The 22,346-nt window shown below is 49.3% G+C and overlaps 2 protein-coding genes across 6 annotated transcripts; both read left to right on the forward strand.

Moving 5' to 3' along the window:
• Positions 1-76: 76 nt before the first annotated feature.
• SMIM7 (small integral membrane protein 7) lies at positions 77-2,098 on the forward strand. The gene is made up of 5 exons (XM_031604338.2): positions 77-190; positions 270-311; positions 396-448; positions 713-803; positions 1,359-2,098. Exons 1-5 carry the CDS (start codon positions 165-167, stop codon positions 1,372-1,374), a joined length of 228 nt encoding a protein of 75 aa, XP_031460198.1. The 5' UTR covers positions 77-164; the 3' UTR covers positions 1,375-2,098.
• A 1,112-nt stretch (positions 2,099-3,210) lies between these two features.
• MED26 (mediator complex subunit 26) lies at positions 3,211-20,588 on the forward strand. Of its 5 annotated transcripts, XM_090126115.1 has the most exons (4): positions 3,332-3,348; positions 3,991-4,022; positions 16,016-16,090; positions 17,876-20,588. In XM_090126115.1, the coding sequence occupies exons 3-4, from the start codon at positions 16,025-16,027 to the stop codon at positions 19,568-19,570; spliced, it is 1,761 nt and encodes a 586-aa protein (XP_089982241.1). In that variant the 5' UTR covers positions 3,332-3,348; positions 3,991-4,022; positions 16,016-16,024; the 3' UTR covers positions 19,571-20,588. The 5 variants fall into 5 exon arrangements, with proteins under 5 accessions (XP_031459855.1, XP_089982241.1, XP_031459856.1 ...); XM_031603995.2 differs by lacking the exon at positions 3,991-4,022 and having other exon boundaries at positions 3,211-3,348; XM_031603996.2 differs by lacking the exon at positions 3,332-3,348 and having other exon boundaries at positions 3,831-4,022.
• The last annotated feature ends 1,758 nt before the right edge of the window (positions 20,589-22,346 follow it).

Here is a 22,346-nt window from a genome sequence, read left to right on the forward strand (position 1 = left end):
CGCCGCGCCGTGCGACCGCCGTCGAAACGCGGAGCAGCGGCCGCCCTGGGCTCGGCGCGGGCGTTTCGGAGCCGGCGGTGGGAGGTGCGCGTCGGGACCGCGCATGCGCCGCGACCGCGGGCAGAGCGCCCGCCCCTTCCGCTTCCGGCGCCGGGACCGCCGCCATGCTGGGCGATCTGCTGCTCTGCGGGTAGCGGGCCGGGCCCGGGGCGGGGGGGGGGCTGCTGGGGCCCGGCCGCGTCTGACGCGCTCTGTCTGTCTCTCCTCAGAACGCTGCTGGTCAACGCCGGCGCCGTGCTGAACTTCAGACTGTGAGCGGGGATCGGGGCGGGGAGGGCGGCGTGGGAGCCCCGGGCCCGGCGCTGCGCGCGGTAACGGCGCTTCTGTTCCCGCAGGAGGAGGAGAGACACGGAGGGCTTCGGCGAGGGGGCGAGGGAGCCCACGACCGGTAACGGCCCGCGGGGGGGGGAGCGGGGAGGAGCGGCGGCTGCGAGGCCTCGGGGCGGCGCCGGGCGGCTCTGAAGTGCCCTCCGTGCGGCCGTTCGGGCGCTGCCCGTGGGTCGGCTCTGCCTGGAACTTAAATGAACGCTGTTTTGTTCTCTGGCTCTTTTTGTACGTCTGCGCTCCTTACGTGTCTCAGGTAGTGCTGAAACGCGACTCGCTGCTGCGTTGGGTATTTTTCACATGTAAGATTTCTCCTCTTCGCTTTTAGGTGACAATATCAGGGAGTTCTTGCTGAGTCTTAGGTATTTCCGAATCTTCATTGCCTTGTGGAATGTCTTCATGATGTTCTGCATGATTGTGTAAGTAGAGCCGTGCAGCACCTGGCATTTGTTCGTCTGAAGCCACATAATGTTGGTTTTTTCTTGTAAGTGTATTTCTTTTCTGATCTCTCTCCCAACTTCTCACACTCCTGTTCCATCATTAGGCTCTCATTTTGCTCATCTGCTTTGATCTTCCAAAATATAGTGGCTCACCTCATTTTTTTGCCAATGCAGGCACGTTTAGTGCATGAGAACCTCTGACAGTGTACAATTGTTTTAGGCTTGGATATGATATCATTTAATTCAGCGCCTGTAAACACAACGCGGTGTAAACTTTAGGATGATTTTCATTTGGGGAGGGGAGGGAAATAATGCCCTGTAATAAAACGAGCCATGAGAACAAGCTCTGGAAACTCTGGACTGTAGTTCAGATAGGCAGACTGGCAAAATTCCTGTTTTCTTTTTGCTGCTGTAGCCCTTTGGTCCAATGTATGGCAGAGCAAAACCAGTCGCAGCAATGCGGCGGCGTTCTGAGCTGCAGTGCTGGTGTGGCTGTAGGTCTCTCATCTGCTCTTTTTCTGTTGCATCCACCAGGTTATTTGGATCTTGAAAGTCATCCACAAAAACGTCTGGTAACCTGGAAGAGACTTTTGGCTGCAAACATAACTTTTCTATCAAGTAAAAGATGATAATGCTTTCCACATACAGCCCTGGGATTGTGGCAGGTTCTTCAGCCCGAGCTCCATGGGGCAGCACAGCACACAGCCCCCCCCCCAGCTGCGTAATGCTGGGGGTGTGCAGGGCTGCGTGCTGCAGGGCAGGGAGCCTCCCAGCCCCCGAGCCAAAGGCTTCAAAGTAAAATAATTTCAACTTCACTGGGAGGAGAAGAAAAAAAAAAAAAGCCAACTTGAAATTGTGTTGCTCAGCATCGGGTGCCTGATGTGCAGCGGATTGCAGCTGACTGAAAGCCACAGCCGTGCAGCTCTGCGCCGTCCTCGCTCCATCTCCTGCCGTCACCGCGCTGTGCGTCGCGTGGAAGTCACTTCATTATTGTGAAGCTGAGTAAAGTATTGATGTAACTTGGAAAAAAGAAGTCATTTTTCCCTCACGACTCCATTTTTCTTTGGAGAAGTAGATATGGGCGTCTCAAAAAAGGATTCTCACTTTTTTCCCCCAACAAATTCATTTTTAGATACAAATTTCAATATAAGGGTTTTTTTCCTAAGCAATACGTAAGGGACTTTGAACAGAAAAATATCTGTAATCCTGAGGAAGTTTTGGAATCATTTTGGATTTGGTTGAATAAAAAAATTCTATTTAAGGGTAAAAGTAAATTTAATGTTGTGTTCATTCCGGTAAGGAGAAATTAATTCAATGTTGGTGGTTTTTTGAGAGATTTTAACTAGGTTGTAACTTTGAGTAACTTGTAAACCCAGCTTTTTGTGCTTTTCTTTAATGTTAAATCAGTGTTTGGGGCCGGTGACCTTCCCTAGTAAGGAACACAGAAGAATACCCGGATAAGAGAGTCCTTCAGATGGGTTTGTGCTGCACGGAAATACTTAGGGCCCTTTAAGTTTAACCTTAATTCACATCTTGCTTGTGATTTCTGTGCTTTCCACGTTAACGTCCATGTATTTCTATCAGCAGCGCTGCCCAGCGGGGCGGCCCCGTCCGCAGCTCCGCGTTGCGGCTCTCGGTCCGAGCGTGGGGGCGGGGCGGGCGGAGCCGGAGCCGCGCTGAGCACCGGCCGGCCCGGCAGCTCCGCAGCTCCTTTCAGGGCACGGCCGGCTTTTCACGCCCCGCGAGCCGAAAGCGATGCCTCAAAACCGCGCGGGGCAGCGCGGTGCGGAACCGCCGAGGCGCGGCCGCGTGAAGCGGCGGGGGGTTTCTGCGCCCGACGAAGATGCGGACGGAGCCGCGTTCCCTTCCGCACCTCTTCCGCTGCCCCGTCCCGGCCCTCGCACCGCTCGGACGCCCCGCTGCCGCCGGAGGTTCCCTCCGCGAGGCCGCGTTCTCGCTCGGTGCCGCCTCGCGCTGCTCCCGGGGGCACCGGGCCGCTTCGACCGCGGCCGGATGCGGAACCGCGGCACGGCGGCGCTCCGGGCCGCCATCTGCGCACGCGCGGCCTCCCCGCCCCCCTCCCTCCCGTCACGGCGCCCGCCGCGCACGCGCCGTCCGCGCCCGCCGGTGCGTGCGTGCGGAGGGACGTCAGGGGCGCGCCGTGCGTAACGGCGTCGGGCGTGTCCCATGGTGCCCTGCGCGGGGCTGGCTCCTGCCCACAGTTGAGTTCGGCCCCGAGCGGAGCAGTCGGGCCCGGCCCGGTCGCGCCGCCGCGGTTCCTCCGCGCCCCGCTCCGAGCGCCGCCGCCCCCGCTCCGCGGGGAGCGAACATGCGACTCCGGCTCCCCGAGGAGGCCGCCGCCGCCGGCGAGTGAGGAGCCGCCGCCCCGGCCCGGCCCGGCCCCGCCGCCCGCCCGCCCCGGCCGCGGCCGCCCCGCTTCGCCCAGGCAATGACAGCGGCTCCGGCCCCCTCCCCGCAGCAGATCAGGGACCGGCTGCTGCAGGCCATCGACCCGCAGAGCAACGTGAGTACGGCCCGCCGGGCCCGGGGCTCCCCGACCGGCGGCGCGGGGACGCCGAGCTCCGGTCGCTCTCCGGCCCCGCCGCCGCCCGCTGAGGGAACGCCGGGAGCCGCCGCCTCCCCTCCCTTCGGGACCGCGGCTCGACGCGCTCCTCCCCGGGCACCGGAAGCCTCCGCTGCGGGCGGTAGCGGGCAGCTCCCGGCTCCGCGCTCGCCCCCGGTCCGGCTCCCGGCGGCTCCGCTCCGTCCGTGGGGCTCGGCGGTTTCTCCCCGGCTCCCCTCGGGCCGCGTTCCCCCTCCCCCCCGTCACCCCGCGCCGTCTCCCGGCGCCGTCCGGCTCTGCCCGGCCATGCGGCGCGCGGCCCGGCGGCCTCCCCACGCCAGGCCGCGGCTCGGGTGCGGCCTGCAGGGGGCTCTGGGCCGGGCTGTGGAGCCTCGCGGGGCGCCCACCTGTTCCGCGGCCCCTCCGCCGCCTCCCGCCGCGGACGTCGGGCCCGGGGCCGCCCCCGCGTTCTGGGGGCGCCCGGAGGGCTTCGAAGGTGGATCCGGGGCGCTGGAGAGGCTTCGGCAGCGGGCGGCCTCGGTCTTCGCTTTTATCCTTCCCTGCAGAGCGCTAATGAGCTTATCTGCTCCTTCTGGGATGTAGAGTAAGCACGGGAGTCGGCGTAGATTTTACCAGTAAGTGGTCTTCGTGTGTAAGTTGCGGTTATCCAAAGTGTTATTTACTCCTTTTAAGGTTTTTCGGCATATTAAAGCAGCTCTTCACATCAGTGTTTATCGTGGTGAGAGGGCTGCGGGCTGTGCAGTCTGCCAGATTTCTTCAACCTTAGATCAACCTCTGCCACAGCAGCACGCAGAGCTGCGCTGCTCCCAGCCGTCTGCAGTCTGTCGTGGGGCAGCCGGGTGAGTCAGGCTGCAGCGTGCTGTGCTGCACCAGGAGCCAGGTGGGCTCTGGGTTCCATCGGAGCTGTGCCTGCTTCTCTGAACAAATCTCTCCCATAGCTGACCGGTGTTGGTGTTCTCAGATTAGCTGATGAAGTTATTGCCATTTGGAAGCATCCTGTAGTGCCGTGCAAGTGATGTGAAAACTGAAAGAAAAACCACCGTGTAACAACCTGCTTTGATGCACGTTTGTCATGAGCTGCAGTATTCCTATTACCAGCTTGAGCAACAGTAATGAATGATAATGGTGATGGTGGGCTTTCAAATCTCACCATTGTTGGAGTTTGCAGTCCTTTCACTTGGTTGGCACTGAAACATTGCTTCCTGAGTTCTGTTTGCTCTGGGCCTTCTTCTTGTGGCCACAGATTTTTCATTTTACCTTGCACTGAGCATCAGCCCAGTTAAATGCAATTCTAATAGAGCTGTGGTTTCTTGTAACTTCAGACCTGCAGACGCTGGTTGCCCTACTTCTGGGGTTACTTTCTAAAACATTGTAGCTGTGTAGAGTTGAGGGGAGCTAAGAATTATGTTTTATGATGAATGTGCTTTGTCCATATGCAGTGTCAGGTTGTGCTGTGGCAGTGCTGTGGTGCTGGGATGGGGCAGCAGCTCTGCTGGGGAGGCCTGAGCATCAGGCAATGCTCTGCTGGGCCTCCAGGAGGTCAGAGCCCCATAAGCTTAGTAGCAATGTATGTTAAATTATAATTCTACATACTTGATACTTATCCAGGGCAATAATTAGCAGCGGAAAAATCAGCCCATTGTTCAGAAATGCCTGTAGGCAGGGGGCTGTCTTCCATTTTAACCTCTTCTTCGAATGAGAGCAGCAGTGGTGGAGTTGAGGTTCATCATACAGACCTGGACTTTTTTTCCAACATGTGGTGAACAACAGATGGGCAGATAGAACTATCTGTTGTGCTGTTTTTGTGAAGAGAAGAAAAATTTTAGTTTTGAACACACTTAAAAGCAAATAGTGACTTAAAACTGACCTGATGTCCATTGTGGAAGTACAAGAAGCTGCTCTGTTGTCTTCCCACAGGAAGCAGTCATGCAACTCTGAGCTGCAGCACTTCTTGGTGCTCAGGGAAAGTTGTGGCTGCTTTCTTCTGGCTTCTGGAGTCTTTTCTTGAAAGAAGTGGTTGCATTCAAACTTAGAGCATTCATTATTGTGATTGACTTACTTGTTTACTAGGGAAGAAGCTTTGAGGCCTGAATTTCTTTTGGACTTTTTGATGTAATTGTTGATGTGGGTACGTGTGTGTTTCTGGAGAGGAGGGGGCTGAAAACTGCACCAAATTCACCCAGCGTGCAGCAGAGGGATCCGTTTGGTGCGGCTGAGGAGGGGGTGTGCTTGTCATCATGCTTTGCTCTGGGATGCTGTTAACTTCAGCTTTGTGATATCTTCCCCAACACAACCTGCTTCACCTGTGTGGATATTCAGTCCAGCAGGCCTGTGGAGGTCTTTGTGGTATGAGCAAATCCTGGATAAGTCTGAGGTCCTGTCAGAGAAAGTCCCTTCCTGTGGTGAGTTTAACAAGGTGGCTTTTCCTCAGGTTGTTGGAACCATGTGCTTTCAGAAGCTGTTTTCTATTCTGATTGTTGATCTGTTTTAACATCTGCCTGAAGCCCTGCTCACTCCAAAGCGTTGCTTATATTGTACACACATTTAGCACTTGAGACCATTTCTAGTACTTGCTGCAGAATGTATTTATAACTTATTTTCACACACCTAGTTCACTATTTGTATGAGTAACCTCGATTTCAAAGGAGACCTGTAAGAAATAAGCTATCTAAAAAAAAATTACGTCATCTTGGAAGCTACTGAGATGTCTCCATTTATTCAGCCTTTTCCCCTTGAAAAAACCTGGACAAACTACTTCTGCTCCATGACTTACAGGCCACGTATCAGCATGGGATCAGTGGGAGTGGGCCCAGCAGAGTGGTGTGGTGTTCCTGCAGGGAAATCCTCCTCCTGGGAGCACTTCTTGGACACTGCGGCTGGAGAAGCATCTGACAGCCTCTTGTAGCTTTGTGGGCTCTTAGGGGGGAGGGGTTCCTGGTCCTGGTAGAAGCAGTGCTTTTCTCTTTGGGTTCGCTGTGCTGAGAAAGCACCCGTTGTGCCAAGCTGAGCCCCTCTGCCGGGTGAAGGCAGTCCGGCCCCATCAGGGAGTGTGGTGGGAAAGGCTGTTAGAACTGTGCTCGCAATTAAATGGGTCCTCAGCCCGAATACGTAGCAACCTTTGTATTTGGAATATTAGACAATAATTTAATTATTTGCTGTTAATAGTGCTGTGAGGTGTGAGCCCAGCTCTGGTTCGAGGTCACCATCCCTCAGATGCTCGCTGTGTGGGTCAGGCTGCCTGCAGACCAGGCTGCCATGCACATCGAGCTTCATGGCTTTGCTGCTCGGCCTCCAGCAGAGGTTTGCAGTCTAAAACATAAATGATGAATTGGTCTGTGCGCTGCGTTACGTTTCCCAGAGTGTTGGGTGATCTTCCAGTCTCGTGGTTAGCAGTGCTTCCGTGGCTGTTTTCTGGGTTGGTTGCTTTACCAAAGTCCAGGCACAAAAGCATCAGTGAGATCTGCTTTCTAGAGCTGATGTTAAAAGGAAGGGGAGCTTGTTCCAGGAGACAGCGCCAGACACAGCTCTAATAATATCAGTGCTGGGGGTGAAGGAAGGCAGTGCTTCACTTTAGGAGGGTCTTGGTAATTTCTGGAGATGCAGGGAAATGTTGTGTGGGCGAAAGTAGGCATGGCTTTTGCTTCAGCTTTATCCGTTTCTGTGAGGCCCTTAATGAGCTTATCAGTTTTGAGGAAGCTGTGGTGTGCAAAGAGGATGGAACCTGCTGCACCTCTCATTGGTTTTTGTCTGCTGCTTGAGTGTTTCAATCAAATCCCAGCCCTGCTCTGTGCCTTGGTGGCTGATTGCTTCAGGTGTGTGGGGAAACATGCAGGTGGCTGTGGCATTTCTCAGCCTGGAGTCCTGGCTGCTGGGGGAGGTCAGGTGGCTGCAGGTGGGAGTCCTGCACTCACTCTGTTCTGCTGCTTAATGCTCTGTATTGTCAGCAGCTGGGTTTGTTTGAACCCATTGGTTTAAGGGTGGTGATGCTGCTGGTTTTTCAGCCTCTCTCTGGTCTTACTGCTCATCTCTTTCCAAAGCAGCTTGCAAACTAACTAGTAGTTTTCTTTTCGCTTGCTGGCTGTGTTGTGTCAGTGCCTGTGATGCTCACACAGATGCTGGATTTAACTGCTCCGATGTGGTGCTCGCCTGGGTGGTTTGTTGCTGCTGGCAGAACTGTGTTACTCCTAGAGAGGAATCTGCACTGTGCTCCTTGCAGCAGTGAGACTTAGCATCACTGAGCAAAGGCAGAATCTGAGAAAAACAGAAGTAGCAGGGAGTTTGAGTTGGGGGGTTGAAGACATGGGGCTGCCAAATCAGCTTTCTGTTTGCTAATTCCTTGGTGCTGCACAGGTTGCAGAGTTGAAGGCAGTAGTCATTTGCTTTTAAGCTGTAATTTGAGTGTTGGTTTCAGCAGCGATGATGTTAAATAATTCCCTCCTCATTCCTGCTACGTGCGTCCCTTCTGTCTGCTGGTCTGCAGAATCCGGCCGTGAGCTGAGCTGGGGAATCTGTGAGGTTGAAAAATGACAGAACAGTTTTTTCCGACAGTTTCTGGTCTAGCTCAGCTACCTGATGCAATGTCTGGTGTGTTGTGAGGAGCAGTGCCACAGGTGTGGCAGCACGGGTGGGTATTAAAGCACTTAAATAGGGACTGAGGCTAAAAAGCGGGGTGCCTCTTGCTTTCCTGTGCCTCCCCTGCCCTACGCTTGCTGGGGCCCTTGGGAGCTCACTGTGCTGCTCGGGGTGGCTGCAGGAGCCTTATGTTCAGGTTTTGTTTTTCAGCCCCTTCCCATCCCTTTGTGTACCTACTGGTGCTGCAGCACAGCGCTGGCAGCACCAGTAGGAAAGGGGAAATAACTGCTGTGACACTGCTTGTAACCATGAAGCGGTTGACTGAAGGGAAGAGGACTTTTTGTAGGTTGGGTTTGACATCTGGAATCGTCTCTTCCAGTCACCATGAGGCACAGCATGGGAACAGCTGATGTGCGGGGTGCTGTCTGCCCAGGTGTGCGGGGTGTGCTCACACCCCCTGGCACTGAGCAGCCCATGCTGCTGCTTCCCAGTGCTCCAGCTGTGGGCAGCAGTGCCCCACGAACCTGGGCACACTGGGGGGGCTGCAGTGCTGGAGGTGGAGGGCAGTGTTTGCTGCCGTGTGCTCTGGGTGGCCAACTGGCATTGTATAAGATATGAAGACCCTCAGCTTAACCTGTGTTTCAGAAGTCCAGGCCTAGGATAGCAATCAGATTTGCCAGCTGTTACCATTCTCTTGAGGGTGAGACTACTTCAGGGCCTGCTGTGGGCTGCTGCATCTCCAGCACTTCTGGTACAGACCTGTGACAGCTGCTGCCCCACATCACCCGAGCACAGCAGTGCTGCATCACATCCTGGGGAGCTCCCACCTCTGGGGGCTCTGCTCTTGTCCAGGGCTCTTTTTTTTTTTTTCTTTCAGGAGCAATACATGTCAGGGTAGAAAGAGAAGGAATTACTTCTGCCTACTGGGGAAATGTGGTACTAATCAAGAAGCGCTTCTTCTAAGCCATAGATACTCCAGTATATTATGTTTGGACTTAAAAACAAATGTAAATATCATACTAAAAATAAATTAAAAAAAATCAACAGAGATGCCTGCTTCCACTGATAACGCTTCTCTGCAGCCCTGTGTGGCCCATGTTGTGCTCAGTGATAACTTCCAGGGAACTTTCCCTGGTCTGTGTAACACGGTGTGCCGCGGGCACTTATCTTTGGGGAAATATTTCAGGTAAAGGTAAGTGTATCACATTCACTTTAATGTAATTGCAGGTTTGTTTATTCAGTGTTCTCGCAGCTAAATTACTCTTTCTGCAGGTAATTTGTGCTTTTGGTGTTTGGAACAATATTGCAGGGCTTACAACTGCTTTAATTTGAGATGTGTTCTGCTGAACATAACGGTGTGTTGGTGTTTTCTGGGGCTGCAGTTCTTCCTTTGGTCCAGCTGATGTCAAAGCGTTAAACAGCTTCCAGCATGCCTGGACAGTGGGCCATGGAAATCTATTAAGGGAATGACTGGAAGTAAAATGTAATGAGGTGTGTTCTACTGAACCACACGCTTCTGTGCTGTGGCTGTTAGGGAGGAGAGGAATCGTACATCGGAGTCTGTCGGCAGCACTCAGTGACAATCTCAGCTCGGTGTATTTTGAAACTTTGTGCTGCAAAGATGATTGTGCAGAGGTGGCAATTGTCTGAGGGTGACAGCCAGCACTTTGCTGCAGCTTCTTTCTAGCACATTTTCATGATACTTGCTCCTCAAGTGAACTCTGTGTGCTGATCCTGCAGATCCAGACCTTTTGTCTGGGAGCGCACACAGCTCTTCTGCTGCACCTTCACAGCTTTCTGAAACAAACCATCTCCAGCACGCAGCTCGGGGTGGGCAGGGAAGGCTGAGTGCTGGAGGTGCTGCGAGGTGGGCTGTGCTGTTTTACCCAGAACTTGGTGAGCAATAATTCCGGGATCAATTGACTGCACTTTTTTTTTGGCATCTCCATTAAAGCTCTCTTTAATACATGCTGACGTAAATTCTGTATTAGTGATTGCTGGTGAGAGGGTAGTGAATTATTTTTCTGCAAACTTGGATTTTAAAGCCTTCCCCATTTGTGATGGTGCTCTTCTCAGGTTTGTGAACATGTGTGCCACACTTACCTTCTTGTGAGCTGCCAGGCAGGTCTGTTGCACTTCTGTCAAATGTGTTGGTGAGCACCTCGCTGTGCTTTGTAGTTGTGCAGCTGATTACTCTGGAGCTGGTGGGATGCTACGTCATTCTGCAGCCATGGAGTACCTTCATAGCAGGCCATGCTGGCATCTGTGTATTTGTGGGCTGCCACTGTTGAATTTCCCAAGTCCTTTATCAGACAGACTGCTGCTTGTGATTACCTGCGTGCCTCTCTTTGGGAAGCCAGGACTGACGAGGACTGGGTTGATAGATGGAAGGGAATGCAGGTGTTCCAGCATCTCCGCTGCTGTGTTCTGTGCCCAGTCCTGGCTGTGCATGGGAGGGAGGGATGGATGTCTGGAAGCTGTGTGGTCCTTTGCCTCTGAAGTAACACCACTGATGTAAAGCATTTCTTCCAGGTCACTCCGATCTGTGCTTGAACCCCAGTAGTGTCTGCAGTAACTGTTAGAGGCCTTATTTGAGTGTGCTGGTAGCACTCTGGTTATTCCTGATATGTAATCAGTATTTGTCTTGGGCCAAATCAGGTCAGCAAACATGAAAACAATTGATGAACTTTTCTTTATGGTGTTTATAATGCATAGAAAGGCTTTCTTTGAGCTTTGTCATCTCCTCCCTACTTTTTCCAATACAGTATGAACTGAGCACCATGTTTTCAACACCTCTTATCACCACCATCCTCTGAACTTCTCTTTGTGTACATTCTTGAACTGCAGCGCTCGAGATGAATGTGTGCTTCCAGCCAAATTTGATTCCTGTTCCATTCCTTATTGGAATGGCTGAGTGAAGAACAGGACTTGCACCTTGCTTTTAGTACATCATGGCAGACCCCACTGCTGTGCCCATGGCTGCTGTGCTGTGCTGTGCCCCTTGAGTCCATGCAGTGCCCATCTGGGTGAGCAGCATCTCACAGCTACCCTGTGCTTCTGCTGCTGGGCTTTTCAAATTGGCTCCAAGAATTTGCTCCCCTAAAAAGTTCTGCTCTGCTTCACAGTTTGGAGGTGTGGGGTGGGTGGGTTTTTTGTTGGTGAGGAGAGGGAGAAAAGTAAGGGGAATGGGCATGCTTTGTGTGCAATGGGAGCAGGGATGGGGTGTGATTCTGTGTGCAGGCTGCAGAGTGAGTGTTGAAGTCAGTAGACAATTATTCCTGTTCGTAGTAATAAGGATGCTGTCTGGTTATTGGTTAATAAGCATGAGTAGAGCAGTGTTACAGTGCTGACTTTTGTTGCCTTAAAGACTCCCCTCCCGTAGCAAGGATAGTTTCTGTGCCTCTGTTGTTCTGTGAGCTGGTTGTGATTTGGGTGTGAGTTCTGTCTTTGCAGTCAGTCTGTTGCTGCTCACCCCTTACCATCCAAACCAGCGGGCTCTCACTGTGGCTGCTGTGCTGCAGCCCTCTCAGCCTGCCAGCTCAGCTCTCCTGTCCCTCTGCTGCTGCAGGCTCTTTTGCTGGCACACTGCTGTGGCTCTCCTGGCTGTTCTCATCTCTCCACACCTTACTCACGTGTGTCTGTACTGCCACAAGGGATCAGGGCTGAGCTGCTGTCTTGCTCACATGGAGCATTTCAGGCCGGCCCATCCCTCACAGCGCAGTGTTCTGCTGCAGTCTGACCTAACGCTGGTTTGATTCTGGCTTTGTGAGGCATGGATGGGAAGGAATCTGGGTAACATCTGACCATTGAATAAAAGCTAAGTGCAAGTAAAATGTATGCAGCCTGTCAAAACTTTCAATTAGAGGTGGAAATTCTAAAGCTGGGGTAAGGCTGAGTGCCACGCAGAGCCATGTGCTCAGGGCAGCAAGGGCTGCTCCTTCTGCTGTTCTGCAGCACAAATTGCTGATCAGTTTTCCAAGCGTGGACTCCCAGTGAATTTCTCTGTTGTAGAAGGTGCTGTCAGGGGGTGTCTTCAACCAAAACACGCATTAAGCATCTGTTCCTCCATTTTTAAAGATCTCCTTCCCTAAATACTATAGGAGGCTCTCCTCCACCATTAGCTTTGTCTTTTGTATAGCAGGGAATATTTGAATTCCATTTAGCAAACTGACTTTCAAACTTTTTCAGAAATTCTGACTGAAGTAGTGCATGGTATGCAATGTCACTTCTGTGAATAGCATCTCGTGTTCCCTATCTTTAGACAACTTCATGTCACGTTGGGGGTAGGGGAAACTGTTAATAGATTGACTGCAAAGGAACTGATCTAAATACCAGCAGATCGTAACCTGAATTCTCACTCTGTTTGTGTCTTTGAATAAATGACATTACAGGTTGCTGTTTGTGTGATGTGATGCTCACGTCTGCGTCCAACGCATCCCTATATGAAGTGCTAAATAAACACTATCCTGCTGTATTTCCACTGCACCATTTAAATAAAGCCTACTATGAACAGCAGCTCTTCTCTTCTTAATTCTTATTCCACACTTTGGATTATAATGCAGTGAAATAACTGTTACACAAGGGCTGTGCTGTGGGCAAGACTTGGTATTGATTGGAGACTGCAGTCTGGGGCAGGGATTGGTGCTTGGACAGGAGCAAACTGCTGGGGAGCTTTGGAGAAGAGCGGGGAGGCCGTCGCTCTGTGGGAGTGCTGCCATCTTCCTGGCCATTTCAGCAGTGCTGGCCTTCAAGAAAATCCTGAGGATTGTCACATCCTCGCACGGTGTGGGGGCACCTGCACAGGGCTGTGCCTGGGGCTGGCAGTGCACAGCGGGAGCAGCAGCCATATGCAGCTCTGTGGGTTCTGTGCTGTGCAGGGAAGAGCCCAGCACGGCCGGTCCTGCAGTGCATCCACCTTCCCAGACCTGCAGGAAGCTTTTGTCCTTCTAAACCGCTGCATGGAGCTCACCTGTTGGTTATTGGATTGGTCTCACTGTGTAAAAGCCAAAATAGGATTAAGATGGCAATTAAAGAACAGAAATTCCACTGTTTGAAGTTTTCCACAGTTCAGAAGCCCATGCTGTTGTCTGAGACTGCAGTGAAAGCATTTAGTGCTGAACTTGGAGCAGACTGACGTAGCACAGTGAGCGGCACAGGGAGACCTGCGTGGAATAAATAAGATTTGTTTTCCGTGACTGTCATCAGGGTTGGCTGGAAAGGATTACTGGGGATGACTCGGAGCAGATGTTCTCCAGTAAACTTGGAGTGAATTAACCCAGGCCAGTCAGCCTTCACCACACGGGAACAGCATGGGGTCATTTGGAATGCAGTGTGAATTATTTGTAGTTGTTTGCTGCGGGGTCCTGGGACTGCTTTGTGGGAGGCTTTGTTTTGGGGCAGCAGTGATAGGTTGCAGTGGAAGCAGACAAAGGCAAAATAGAAACGAAAGCACTGTGCAAGTTGGAGGCACGGAGTTGTGCAACTGCACTCTTGCACTGTCTGCAGAGAGGTTGCCCAACTCCCCCTCCACTGTGCTGCTGCTTTGCCTGCTGTGTGCCAGTTAGCGTTTCTAATAACTGTGTGTGTGAATAAATGCTCCTTCCTGCTGCTGCTCACAATTGGGTGATGTCCTGATAGGTTTGGTAACTTTGTGCTCCTGTCAGTGTGACAATGAGTGTTCTGAAGCCAGTAACTGATGCTCTAAGGGAAAGGCCCTGCTGTGCGATGCGGATGTGCTGCTGTTACCTTAGTAGGTGCCTTTGTCTTAGAAAGGTGGTACTTGAGGCCTTTTGGAGCCTTTGGAGGCCTTTTTTCATCGCAGCTTTCGACTGTACCATGAGAGACTTCCTGCTCTGTTTTGTTTTGAAATAATCTCTGTGCCAGTTTGGGTGAAGCACTCCAGAATGACGACCCCAAACTCGTGGGGGAGGATGGAAGTTGTTGATGGAAGTTTCTGCTTTTGTTTTTGAGAGAGCACCCAGCTTCGTGTCAGTCAGAGCACGAGGAGAGGAGGAGCTCCCGCAGTGTGTGGCTGTCGGTGCTCCTTGCACTGAGCACTTCAGCACGACGGCGTTTTCCAGTGGTTACAAATGTGTGAAGAATCCCAGAAGGGCGTCCTGTGCTGCCCTGTTGCTGAGCTGTTGGCACAGCTGTGGTGTGAGGCAGCTTTTGCTGTCAGAATTGGCCCCATGTGCATGTCAGAGGAGGGGATGGAGCATCTATCAGACGTGGGGTGGGCCTGGGCTCTGGTTGGTGATGGAGCGTTTGGGCACAACCATTGATGGGTATCTCAGTATTCTAAAACAAAGGCGAAGCAGTTACTGGAAATTCCCTGACCATTTCATCTTGCTGTAGGTGTGTGTATATATGAGCATATTGCTTTTCCCATCTTGACCTTTTGATAAGTCCCTTTTTTGCCATCAGTTTGTCATTGAGATGTTATTTGGGGATTACCAGTAACTGCAGAACTGATTGTCCTGATTACTGGCGTGTTCAATGCTCAGAGCTTTCCTGCACCCCTGTAACTCTTATTCTGAAAGATGTGTTGAGAAAGAGAACATCATCAGCTGTTCTAAATGCTCTGATTCCAGAAGCTTTGGGGGAGCTGAATGGTGTCATGTGTTGCTTAAACTGCAGTCCTAAACCTTTCTGGGCACTGAAGGAGTGCAAGGTTCACTCACACTCGGTGCACTGAAATGAAATTGTAAGTGCTAAAATACATCAACGTGTGCTGTTGCTGCTTTAAACCTTAAGAGGAGCATTCCCAGCCCCGAGCTGGGCGGTGGGGCTTCAGGTATCTGCAGGGGCATCCAAGGGCAGTGAGAAATTCAGCTTTGAGTTCAGCTTTGTTGGTTTTACAGCCTGAGTTAGGATCACTCAAAGCCTACATGGACTTAAAAAATACTTTGGAAAGTATTTTCCAAAAATCAGGGAAAACGTTTCATTGTTGGCTGCTTTATCCAAGTGCTGCCGACCTGAGGCAGTCCTGGTAAAGCCTGGGATTGGCAGAAGGGTGGGGGTGGTGTGGAGGAGCTGAGCCCTACACATTTACACTCCTTAAAAAGCAGGATCTGGCAGTGCTGTGTGGTGCAGCTCTGGGATCCCATGGGATCCCCGCAGAGGTTCTGTGGGAGATTTTCCATGGGTGCCATTCGTGTCCAGTTGAGTCACAATGCAGTTAAGCAATAAATGAGGTTCAGTGATTCACATTTTCCTCCTCTTATCATTTAAATCCATCTACAAAGGTGAGTTAGAAATTCCAGGTTTCAGTGCCGTTAGCATCAGGTAATGGAAACGTGGATCTGAGTTCTGGCAGAACCTATTAATATCACACGTGGATCTGCAGATCTGCCTGGAGCCGTGCACACAAATGTTGCAGTGAAGCCCATCAAAAATCTGCTACGTGCTTTGTTAACGTGAAATGGATTTCTGACGTTCTCCTCGCTGCCTTACAGACTCATGCAGTGCGATTCCTGCACCAGTGCAGCCTTTAAGGCTGACGGAGCCGGGTGTCTGAGGACCCCTACCGGGCACAGCCTGCACCGCCTGCGTGGTGTTCGGGGCAGTTCGTTCCTCGGTGTGGCTGCACGGAACTTTGCAACTTGAGCAAAATTAAACGAAAGAGACTTATGTAAATGTAAGGCAGTGCTGACAGCTGAATTCTACAGTTCTGATCCCACTGGTTGCTCTGCTCAGCCCACTTAATGCTGAAGTTTCCTTCTAGGCTGTAGGACAAGTAACTGATGCCTTGACTGAGGGCTGAGAACTTTCCTGGTTAGCTCACTGATTTTTTTTCCTGCTATTTCATTTAGTTTTATGTAAGTGTGTGTTTGTTACAGCTCCTTCAGTTTCCAACTAGGTCAGCAAAGTGTCCTTGTCCCTATTTTTTGAACAGTCTGCTCCCTAAAGCTAGACAATGTGATAGCAGCTTTGTGATTAATGTTTCCAGCAATTATAAAGAGGAAGGTCTTAAATCGCATTTGATAACTGAGACCTGTACATGAAATGTGCAGTGACTTTGTCTTCCTTATTGCAGATCCATAACATGGTGGCAGTGCTGGAAGTGATCTCCAGCCTGGAGAAATACCCCATTACCAAAGAGGCACTTGAGGTATGTCGCCATCTGAGCATCGCTTGATTTTCTGGTGTGAATACAAGGACTTTCTCTGCCTGTCTGATTTCCACAAGAGCTTTCCTTGAAACAATAGATTGATTGTGGAGGATTCACAATTAAGATATTATTGTGTCCCTCTCATGCTGCTTCTGCCATCTCAGTGTGTGCAGCACTCCTCTAGAGGTTCAGCTCGGTGTGTTGTGCAGCCTGGTTTTTATAAGGCGCTGTATTAATCATTAATTGCTGCTTATTAATTCTTTGCATCCATTGACATCGCTCTGCTGCTGAAGTACTGATCACCTTCTTAGCTGTTTGGTGACCACGCAACAAAGAGTCTGACATGGAAGGAACGAAGTCTCTCTGTGTCTATAAACTTAAGATCTTAATAAAATTTTTGAATGTAGTTCAGCTTGTTCCAATGCCTGAACCTGGTTGGTGTGACCAGATGTGTTAGGAGCTGATGTACCACTGAGATGGCAGCTGCAGGCTTTCTGGCCACTCTTAAATAAAGAGCCCAAAGTTCATAAGGCTGAATTATATAGGGGCTTTCAGTCAATATAGAAATTGCTGGTGTTATTTGCTTTTAATTATCTTTTATAACCTCTGGCTGTTTCCCCTGGACTCAGGTAGCTATAGGATGATTTGAGATGACTTCCAATGCTGTAAGTAATCAGTACTGTGAGATAGGCTGTTAGTAAGCACTAATATAATGCCAATGCAAATAATTATTGTGAAACATGGGTTGTGATATTCAGAAATAATTAGTGTTAAATAGTTATGGTGAGCCTTAGATATTGGCTGAGTGCTCCTGTGGTGCCACGTGGCAGACAAATCTTAATGAATGGATCTCAAAACAACTGGGATTCCAGTGTACAGCAATATGAAAAGAGATGTGCTGTGCCAGTGGTTTACCTTTGAGTTCATAATGGACCAAAATACACTGGAAATGCATTTCTGTTGGGAGTCACACGGCCATTCTGTAAACCCCAGATGCAATACCAAGATGACTGTTTTCTAGTTGGAGAAGTTGAAATCCATCTTGATTTTTGTCAAGTCAGTTTGTGTTTTGGTACAGGTACCACAGCATAGTACGTATTTCTCGCTGAATCCAGTCTGTCTTCCTTTGAAGTGCTTTTCTGAAGTGATCTGACTTGCAGAACAATTCTTTGCTTTCAAGCATGTTTTGGTAATGATCACGTTGCTTCCTTTCGCTTATGGAAGCATGTTGGGACATCTTAGGAAAGCTCAATTCTTGGTCTTTCAAGATAGGGAGCAAAGAGGGCAGAGGAGGAAGATAGGACATAAATCACACTTTGTCTGATTTGTGGAATGGAGATTTATATTTGCCTGTTACAGCAACACGTGGAGAAGATTCTGGATTTTCAACGCTCTCCTCTTTCTCAGGTCTCAGTTTCATTGTAATTCATGCACTTTTTTCCACCCTGAATGCTGCAGTTCCCTCACATCAGAGCTTTCACCTCTGTTCTCAAAATTCTTGTGGATTTAAAAATTCCTTTCTGATGTTTTCATAGCTAATGACTGTGGTGCCTTAGCCAGGGAAGAAGGCTTCAAACCAGCAGTAGGTTTCGTGCTGTGTGGCACAGCATAGAACAAGAGGGGTTAACCCTTCCAAAAAGATTAATTTGGCTCTTGCATCTCTAGCATTTTGTACCAGGTATTTCTTAGGGTAAGCATTAAAAAGCAGGAATTTACCTTAAAAAAGGAGTCAGAACTTTGTTTCGGATCATTCCTGTTTGTAAAACAACTTTTGTTTTTTTCTAGGAAACAAGGCTTGGGAGGCTTATCAATGAGGTGAGGAAGAAAACATCCAATGAGGAACTTGCCAAACGTGCCAAGAAATTGTTGCGGAATTGGCAAAAGTTGATAGAACCTGTAACCCCGAATGAGGCGGTGCCAAGAGGGCTGCAGAATCCGCCCGGATCAGCAAATGGTGGTGCTCACAACTGCAAACCAGAAGCGCCCCTTCCTGCCGTGGCTGGGTCAAAACCCATCAGTGAATTGAAAAGCAGGAACGATATCCAGAAACTAAATTCTCCAAAACCAGAGAAATTGGGAAATCGGAAAAGGAAAGGTGAACATAGGGATGGGCATCAGGGCCCTCCTCCCCCGAAAGTCTCCAAAGTTAGTCATGAAATATTACAAAACTCATCACCCCCTCCAACAAACGGAATTGGAGGTAGTCCCGAGAATTTTCCTAGTCCTGTAGATGTAAATCTACATGCAGGGCCTGAAAGCAGCAGGACAGAACTTAGTGAAAATGATAAACACAATAAGATCCCAGTAAATGCTGTAAAACCTCACACCAGTTCTCCAGGACTCGTAAAACCTTCAAGCACTTCCTCCTTATTAAAGACTGCAGTGCTTCAGCAGCATGATAAATCGGAAGAAACCTCCGGGTCGCACCAACCCAAGAGTCCGCGCTGCTCCTCGTTTAGTCCTAGGAATGTCAGGCACGATGCGTTTGCGCGGCAGCATACCACATACTCACCAAAGGATTCAATGCCTAGCCCATCTCAAAGGTCTCAGTTCTTAGATACTGCACAGGTGCCATCACCACCACCATCCTTGATGCAACCATCAACACCTCCAATGCCAGCGAAAAGACTGGAGTTCTCTCAGCAATCAGTATCTGAGGTGTCTCAGCACTGGCAGGAGCAGCAGGTACCTTCTGACAGCCAGCACAGGCACACAGCAGGGACACTTCCACAGCACACATCTCCCAGTTGCAAAACCAGCTCCCACCCGGGGGAATCTCTCGTGTCGCACATTGGCTTTTCACAGGACGCTTCAAAAATGGACAGTGATGATGCTGCTTCAGGTTCAGATAGCAAAAAGAAGAAAAGGTACCGACCTAGAGACTATACAGTCAACTTGGATGGGCACGTGACAGAAGGGGGTGTGAAACCTGTGAGATTAAAAGAGAGAAAGCTCACTTTTGATCCCATGACAGGACAGATAAAACCTTTAACACCGAAAGATCCTTTGCAGGTAGAAATCCCTGCACTTACTGAACAGCACAGGACAGAAACGGAAAAGCAGGAGCAAAAACCCAACCTGCAAAGCCCCTTTGAACAAACGAACTGGAAAGAATTGTCCAGAAACGAAATAATTCAGTCATATTTAAACAGACAGAGTAGCTTGCTGTCTTCATCAGGAGTACAGACTCCAGGAGCTCACTACTTTATGTCTGAATATTTAAAGCAGGAGGAAAGCACTAGAAAAGAGGCTAGAAAGACTCACGTTCTAGCTCCTAACAGCAAACCTACAGACTTGCCTGGGGTCACGAGGGAGGTCACGAGTGATGATCTCAACAGAATACGTGAACATAACTGGCCAGGCGTGAACGGTTGTTATGATACACAGGGTAACTGGTATGATTGGACACAGTGCATATCTTTAGATCCACATGGGGATGATGGTAGATTGAACATCCTGCCTTACGTCTGCCTAGACTGAGTACAGGTTTGCTAAAATGCTTTTACATTTGCAGTTAGCAAGAATGGCAGACACTATGCCACTTAAAGATGGAGAAAGCCTCCTGTCCTGGACAAATAGGCCCAACGAGCAGAGGGTGAGAGGGAGCTGGTTATGTACAGCTCTTCCCTTTAAATTCTCCTTTTGTGAAATGCTGCTACCAGTTTACTAACAATTGCAAAGGAAGGCATACGAAGGTTGAGAAAACTGAGTTCAAAACTCTATAGCGAGCCAGCTATAAAAAAGTGTTAGTCCCCAAAAGCGAAGATGATTTCCAGCACTTTCTGAATGCCGGAATCTGACTACAGGCAGGTACAGAGAAAATTGTGGAAGTTACCATAACAAAATATGCATCTATTTATTTGACTTGATTTGGGTTTTTATTTGGCAGTGAGATATTCAAGAGACGATGTGCAAAAACTGTAGTTTTATTTGTATCGCATCTCTGAACATGATTGTGTTTTTAAAGTCATGTGGTACGGAGATTGGGTTTTAAACAGCAGGTGTTGCACTGCAGGCTGGGAGACCAGCTTCAGCTCAACATTCCATGGGCATCCACATATTTCAGTCTGGTTTCAGTTTAAATCCAGTCTCTGAGAAATGCTGCAAAAACTAGATGTTTAATGACATTTTGATCCCACCACCACCACCAGCCAAATATTTTTCCTCCTTTTCCCTTCCTGCAAACTTCTAGGAAAAAAAAAAATCACCTTTTCTAGAATTTAAATGTAACGAGGGTGCTACAAGTTCGTAACTGTACTGTGAGAGGGAAAAAGGAAGCCTGTTTGTATGCTGGAAATATACTTGTTACCATTCCTTTAGATATTGTTTGCCTTATGGATATCCATCATAAACGCAATTTGCAAAAACAAAGAGCCTTAGTGAATGTACAGTACCTAGACTTCTGTGTTCCTGGGATGCAGAAGGGAGCAACTTTGCTATTTGGTCCTTTAAGTGGACACATTGTGATATAAATGTGGAAATAAAAAAAATTTGCACAAAGCAGTTTGTGAATTATTTATACTGAACTAATTTATTTTTTAAAATTTGCTCAGTTCAGACAAAGTAACAGAACCCATCGGAGCCGTGCGGCGAAGCGGATCCCATCCGGCAGTGCCAGGCACTGCTGTTAGGGTGCAGAGATGTCTTCCAAGTGTGTTGGTGGTATTCGGTCACACAGGTTGGATTGTTTTTAACTCTGGTTGCATCCAGGGGTGAGAGACTGATGACACAATTACTGTTAATGTACCTCAAAGTCTAAAAAATTGTAGTTCATCTTTTCTCAGTAATTTTGTAATATATTATTCCTAATTGTTAAAAATATTTCTAAAGCAGCCTAATTCAGTATAGAAAGCTCAGAATTTCTATTACCTGTATTTGCTTTAACGTTTGGGACAAGTTGTTTTCTACAGTCCCCGCTGCTGGACTTCTGTCCAGGGAAGAGGGGAGGGGACACGATACCAAAAACGTGCTGAGATTCAGTGCTGTTCGTTCTATGAACTCATCTGTGCTGAGTCTCACTGCTGTGGAAGAGCCGTGGTAAAAGTAGTTCTGCCTTTGAGAGCAGAGTCAAAGCTCTTCACTGTCAAAGTGTGATTTTAGAAGTGTTCCGCACCAGGTATACGTTGCTTTGGTTTCTTCCATGGAATACAACTGATAACATTTGGTTTATTTTTAAGTCATTCTTGTTGAAACCTGCTTTTGTGGTTTGACTGGGACTGCAATGTGTGGGAATCTCAGAAATCTTACTGGTGTGTGTTTGCTTCTGTTTCTGAAACCCGAGAACTGCGTGAAACCTAACCAGAAAAAAAGTGGTTACCAAAAATGTTTCCAAGTATATTTTCAGTTTACTTCCATTTTATCCTTCTGCAGTTGATGAAATCAGGCAGTGTGTTTTAGAGTTGCAGAAAGTTACTGTCAGGAAGGTAGATGTGATGGTAGAGGGCTCAGAAGTTGCTCACGTTGGGAAATGTTTATTTTCTGTTTTATGTTTAAAAAAAAAAAATTAAAAAAATGTGCATTTTATTCAAACCCTCCCCGACCCCTCCTCCCTCTTTCCCTGAATGGTCCTATTTAGGAACAGGGTCTGTGCCCTTTTGAGGCCTTTGAATGTGGGGCAAATTTCAGGAAATTACAAAGTACACTTTATAAAAACCATCCTTTATTTTCAGTTGCTTACATTTCTGCTGCAGTCGGTGGCCCGAAAGGTCGAGTGATGTCCTGAGTCCCATGGCTGCTCTCAGATCCCACACAGCTCTCCGGAGCAAACTGGCCGTGCTGATGCTCACTTTGCTTGAGGGAGCTCCGCGTGTTGGACTCGGCCCTTCCCCCGGTGCTGCAGAATCTCCAGGGACATCACTTGCAGTGTGAGCTTTAACTCCCGGTTTGTTTCTGCTGTAAGGGTCAGCTCACTTGGATGTGATCTGGGCTGAGACGAGGCTTGACAATCTTTATTTCAGCATGCTACTATAACCAGTTCTGTGAGCTCCAAAAAATGTGAATAAGTTTACAAGGTGATTTTTTTTGTCAATTTTGTAAACAAGTTCAAATGAAGTTTACCATGTGCATATCTGCTGTGTACTCTCATTTTTGCATGCTCAGTTCCTCTGCTCCTGGATTCTCCCGCTCTGCACAATTTATTCCTGTACTCCTAAAGTCTTAAGTGAACACCGCCCTCCCTGCAGTGAATGACACGGAATGGTTTTGGGAATCGCCGTTAGCTCAGGTGCCTGTTTTTAGAGGTACACAAATGGCGTAG

This window comes from Phasianus colchicus, chromosome 28 (assembly GCF_987193195.1).
Source record: "Phasianus colchicus chromosome 28, bPhaCol1.hap1.1, whole genome shotgun sequence".
In the NCBI taxonomy this organism is placed as follows: domain Eukaryota; kingdom Metazoa; phylum Chordata; class Aves; order Galliformes; family Phasianidae; genus Phasianus; species Phasianus colchicus.

Coding starts and splice junctions, on each gene's coding strand:
- SMIM7 (XM_031604338.2), top strand. CDS start 165: ATGCTGGGCGATCTGCTGCTCTGCGG. Junction 191..269: donor GGCGATCTGCTGCTCTGCGG/GTAGCGGGCCGG, acceptor GTCTCTCCTCAG/AACGCTGCTGGTCAACGCCG. Junction 449..712: donor GGCGAGGGAGCCCACGACCG/GTAACGGCCCGC, acceptor CTTCGCTTTTAG/GTGACAATATCAGGGAGTTC.
- MED26 (XM_031603995.2), top strand. CDS start 3,274: ATGACAGCGGCTCCGGCCCCCTCCCCGCAGCAGATCAGGGACCGGCTG. Junction 3,349..16,015: donor CCATCGACCCGCAGAGCAAC/GTGAGTACGGCC, acceptor TCCTTATTGCAG/ATCCATAACATGGTGGCAGT. Junction 16,091..17,875: donor TTACCAAAGAGGCACTTGAG/GTATGTCGCCAT, acceptor GTTTTTTTCTAG/GAAACAAGGCTTGGGAGGCT.